This window comes from Coffea arabica, chromosome 4c, assembly GCF_036785885.1.
Source record: "Coffea arabica cultivar ET-39 chromosome 4c, Coffea Arabica ET-39 HiFi, whole genome shotgun sequence".
NCBI lineage: Eukaryota > Viridiplantae > Streptophyta > Magnoliopsida > Gentianales > Rubiaceae > Coffea > Coffea arabica.
In genome coordinates, this window is record NC_092316.1 from 46,426,161 (window position 1) to 46,430,283 (window position 4,123).

The 4,123-nt window shown below is 35.4% G+C and overlaps 1 protein-coding gene across 1 annotated transcript; it reads left to right on the forward strand.

The window, feature by feature from the left end:
- The first annotated feature begins 1,912 nt into the window (after nucleotides 1-1,912).
- LOC113739218 (germin-like protein 1-1) lies at nucleotides 1,913-2,380 on the forward strand. Its single transcript, XM_027266453.1, has one exon. It carries the CDS (start codon nucleotides 1,913-1,915, stop codon nucleotides 2,378-2,380), a length of 468 nt encoding a protein of 155 aa, XP_027122254.1.
- The last annotated feature ends 1,743 nt before the right edge of the window (nucleotides 2,381-4,123 follow it).

Sequence of the window (4,123 nt, forward strand, 5' to 3'; positions counted from 1 at the left end):
AAAATTAGAAATGTAAACTTCTTTTCACTGTAAAGTCGTATTCAATTCATTCAAAAGTTATAAAAATGTAGTCAAGTTCTTAATTGTTCATTACTTTACAAAATAATACTTAAAGTAATGACGAATGGTTAAATTGACCACAGCAGTTATATTTTCTTGGAACTAAACTAATTTTATGAAGAACTGAAATAGAGTAGTAGAACAAGCATTTGTTATTACCAAAAGGTTTTAGGTGATTTAAGCATAGAACTTTGGGGATCTATATTTTTTGGAAAAAAACATTTGGATCTTAAATTTAGAATTTGGGAGAGTAAATGGATAAATGGATGGATCATGGTTTACACTATCCATTTAAATGACATCCATTTAGATCCATTTATTAAATGGTTTTAATTGGATTGGATCAATTTGATCCACTATCCATTTAACTAAAACCATTTATCAACCATTTATCCATTTTGCCACTTCTATATACAACTATTCTTCTCAGTACAAAGACTTTGTATTGGCAATCAATCTTTGATAGATAAAAGACACTATTTTACTTTGAAGAAATAAAGTACTAAAATATTGGAAACCTTTTATTTGACTTAGTTTTGAGGAAATAAAAAAATAAATAAAAGACACGATTTCACTGATATTGACCAAAAAGTAGAGAAAACAGGAACATAAAATTAATATATCTTAAAGCTATACTACTTTGTGCTTTATATAATGTGTTTTTCAGCTGTGTTTATAAGCAACTAAAAGCAAAAAGCAATGGATATAAGCACTACAGCCAGAAATGAATATCTTTTCCACGTTAGCTTTTTCAATGTGAATATTGAGAGGAAAGAATGATTTAAGATATACTTCCATCCTTATATGCTCAGAACTCTCTAAAGTACATAGCGTTAGACAACAAGAATCATGGTTGTCACTATTATTATATTTACATAATTTTACCAGTAAGGTATCATCCTCCTTTTTCTCAAAACTCCCTAAAATATTTCCAGTTAGATAACAAGAATCATGGTCGTAACAACTAGTATATTTACATAATGTTACCTGTCCTTCCCAAGTGCTGGAAAGATACTTCTATCCTCCATATTTTCAACTTAGCTAAGTTGAAAATTGAAATGTGCCTTGGAAGACCGTTGTGGCAATGACCAGGAATCCTACATAGGCTAGAATGACCGTTAGTTTTGACCAAATTTTATTGGTGCGCGCGTGCATGCACGTTCGAGCAATGGTTCGATTTTGATTGGCGGCTTTAGTTTCAAACTTCCAATCTTATAAATATGGAGTGCGGGCTAAGCACATGCATTCTCTGTTTCGAAACTCGGACCGGATCGACCGGTCGAACCGGGAACCGGCCAGATAGTCAGTCCGAGTCATACTAAAAAAATCGAGAATTTAAAACCCGGTCAAAGTCGGTCAAAAATCAGATTTGACCGGAAAAAAACCGGTTTTTCCGGTTCAACAGTGTTTTTTAAAAAAAAAAAATTCAAACTTCTTAATATTATGTTTTGACCCCCTAAATTATTAAAATTTATTGATATACCTCAAATATTTGATACTTTATAAATATTGTCCTAAAATTTGATGTTATTTTTCAATTTAATTCATAATTTTAATTCTAAACTTATTAATATTTATTAAATAATATGAATTGCTAATTGATTGTTCTAATTTCTTTGTATTTTCTTATTAAATATATTTGAAACATCAAATATATATGAATATACCTTTATTAATATCAACATATTATTAATTTTTAAATAATTTTTATTTATGACGTCATCCGGTTCGACCCCTATCGACCCCTGACCCCTGACCTCGGCCGAATCGCTATCCGGTCCGGTTCTGAAAACATAGCATGCATCAGTTAAGAGAGCCGAGTAACAGTACCAGACACATATAAGCTGTATACATGGCCAAGTCCTTTCCCTACCTTCACCTTCTCATGTTCTTCATAATAGTACTTCTATCACTAGTAATGCCTTGTTATGGTGCTGATCCATCTCCATTACAAGATTACTGTATCGCGGATTTAAGTTCAGATATATATTTGAATGGTTATCCTTGCAAAAACCCTAATAATGTAACTGTGGACGACTTCTTCTACGACGGGTTCATCACCGATACCACAGCGTTCAATATCGATAGATGGAAAGCCGCCGCAGCACATGTTGACTTTTTCCCGGCGGTAAACACTCTTGGTGTAACCATGATTCAAATACAGCTCCTCAAAGGAGGAGTTGTAGGCCCGCACACACACCCCCGGGCGAGTGAGATGCTTTTATTGATGGAGGGGAAAGTCATTGCAGGCTTTATAACCACTGATAATGTCTTGTTCTATAAGACTATGACCCCTAAAATGTTGGTTGTGATCCCTTAGGCTTTTGTGCACTTTGTATACAATGTTGGGGAGGGAACGGCTCTTGTAGACACCAAATTTTGGTGTAATTTCATTTACTTTTTATTTTAGTTTTTTATTTGTCATGTCAGTTTTATTTGATTTTTAGTTTCTAGTTTCTAGCATAGAATTTCTTGAAAAAAAGAAAAAAAGGGGAAAAAGAGGAAAAAGAGAAAATTGTTCACAAAATATGTTTATTTCTTTTGGCATTTTATTTATTTTTATTAAATTATTTTGAAAAAAAGAAAAAAAGAGAAAAATGATGAAAAATGAAAAATGAAAGAAAAGATTGAAAATGGTAACTTTGTTGTTTTTAGTTTGTTTATTTTGATGTAATTGTACTTAAAATTGTTGTTTTTTTTATTATTTAGTTTTACTATTATTTTTGTTAAATTATTAAGTTCAAAAAAAAAAAAAAGAGAGAGAGAATACGCGACTTGTAAGCTGCGTTTTTGCAGCTTGCAAGGAAGGGCTCATAGCAGCCCTCTGGCTGCAAATATAGAAGAAGTGTTTAGGGTTGTGAGGTTTTCATATAAATAGAAAGAGAGCCAGCAGCCGCAGGAGAGGCTCTCGGATGAGGAAAAGAAAAATAGCGTCGAAAAAAAGAGAGCAGGAGGGAAAAAGAAAGAAAGAGGTTGGAGCTACGGAGGGAGGGGACGAGCTGATGAAAAGAAAAATTGGGAAGCCAAGAGAGAGTGAAACCGAGAACTGGAGAAGAAAAGGGAAACAGGGGGAGAGAGTGCTTAGGTTGGGAGTGACTGAGAGAGAGTTGGGAGAGGACGGCGAAACGAAAAATTAAGCAACCGGGAGAGAGGATAGAGAGGATAGAAAACAGACGGCAAAAGGTTTGAGAAGGAAGGAGAGGTTTTAGGAGTTGACGGCTAAGGGAAAACTGAGCAAAACGAGAGAGAGAGGTCGGCGCACAAACAAAAATCAGACGGCTAAGAGAGATTGAGGGGGGACGGTTTGAATTTGGAAAAAGGATACAACCGAGATAGAAAAGCTGGGGTTGGACGACTGAGGAAAAGAAAGGCTGAGGGGGAGATTGAGTGAGAGAAAGGAGAGTTTTGGTGTTGATGGGCTGAGTGAAAAAGCTGCGGAAGAAGCGAGTTGAAGAGAGGGAAGAGCGAAACAGCGGCAGAAAGAAAAGCGAGAGGCCAAGCCAGGAAGAGTTGACCGAGGCAAGAAGCTGCTATCACCGCCTCCTGCTATTTTCAGATCAGATCCTTCAACCAAAGGAAGGCCACTGTAAGCCATTTCTCTCATGAAAACTCTGTCTTTTCAGATGCTAATCCCTTAAAATTTCCAAACCTGTATATGTATGATTGGAGCCCCACGCTTTACATTCTGCATTAAAGCTGTCATCTTTTTGTTTGCTGTCATCTTGCACGTCCAGTTTTGATTCATAGGTTGTAATGTCAAGATGCTAGTTTTAAAAGGGAAGGGTATTTACGGGGCCTGCTTTTGCCGAAATTCTGGATAAGTTATACAGAAAAAGGGTTTGCATTTTTTGTCTTTGAATTTGTCTACCTCTGTTCCGAATGTTGGGTTTCATTTCGAATCTGGGATTTCGTTTTTTTTCCTCGCTACTGTTAGCATCTGCAAGAACAAAAATCATGCTTATGAAATTTGCAATGAAAATAATTGCAAAAGCTGCATCGAATGGCTTGATCCTATGAATTTCTGGTCTGTCTAATTTTCTGGTTTCTTATTGATTTTGTTTGC

Bases quoted from the DNA above. Each gene is read 5' to 3' on its own strand.
- LOC113739218 (XM_027266453.1), top strand. From the start codon at position 1,913: ATGGCCAAGTCCTTTCCCTACCTTCACCTTCTCATGTTCTTCATAATA.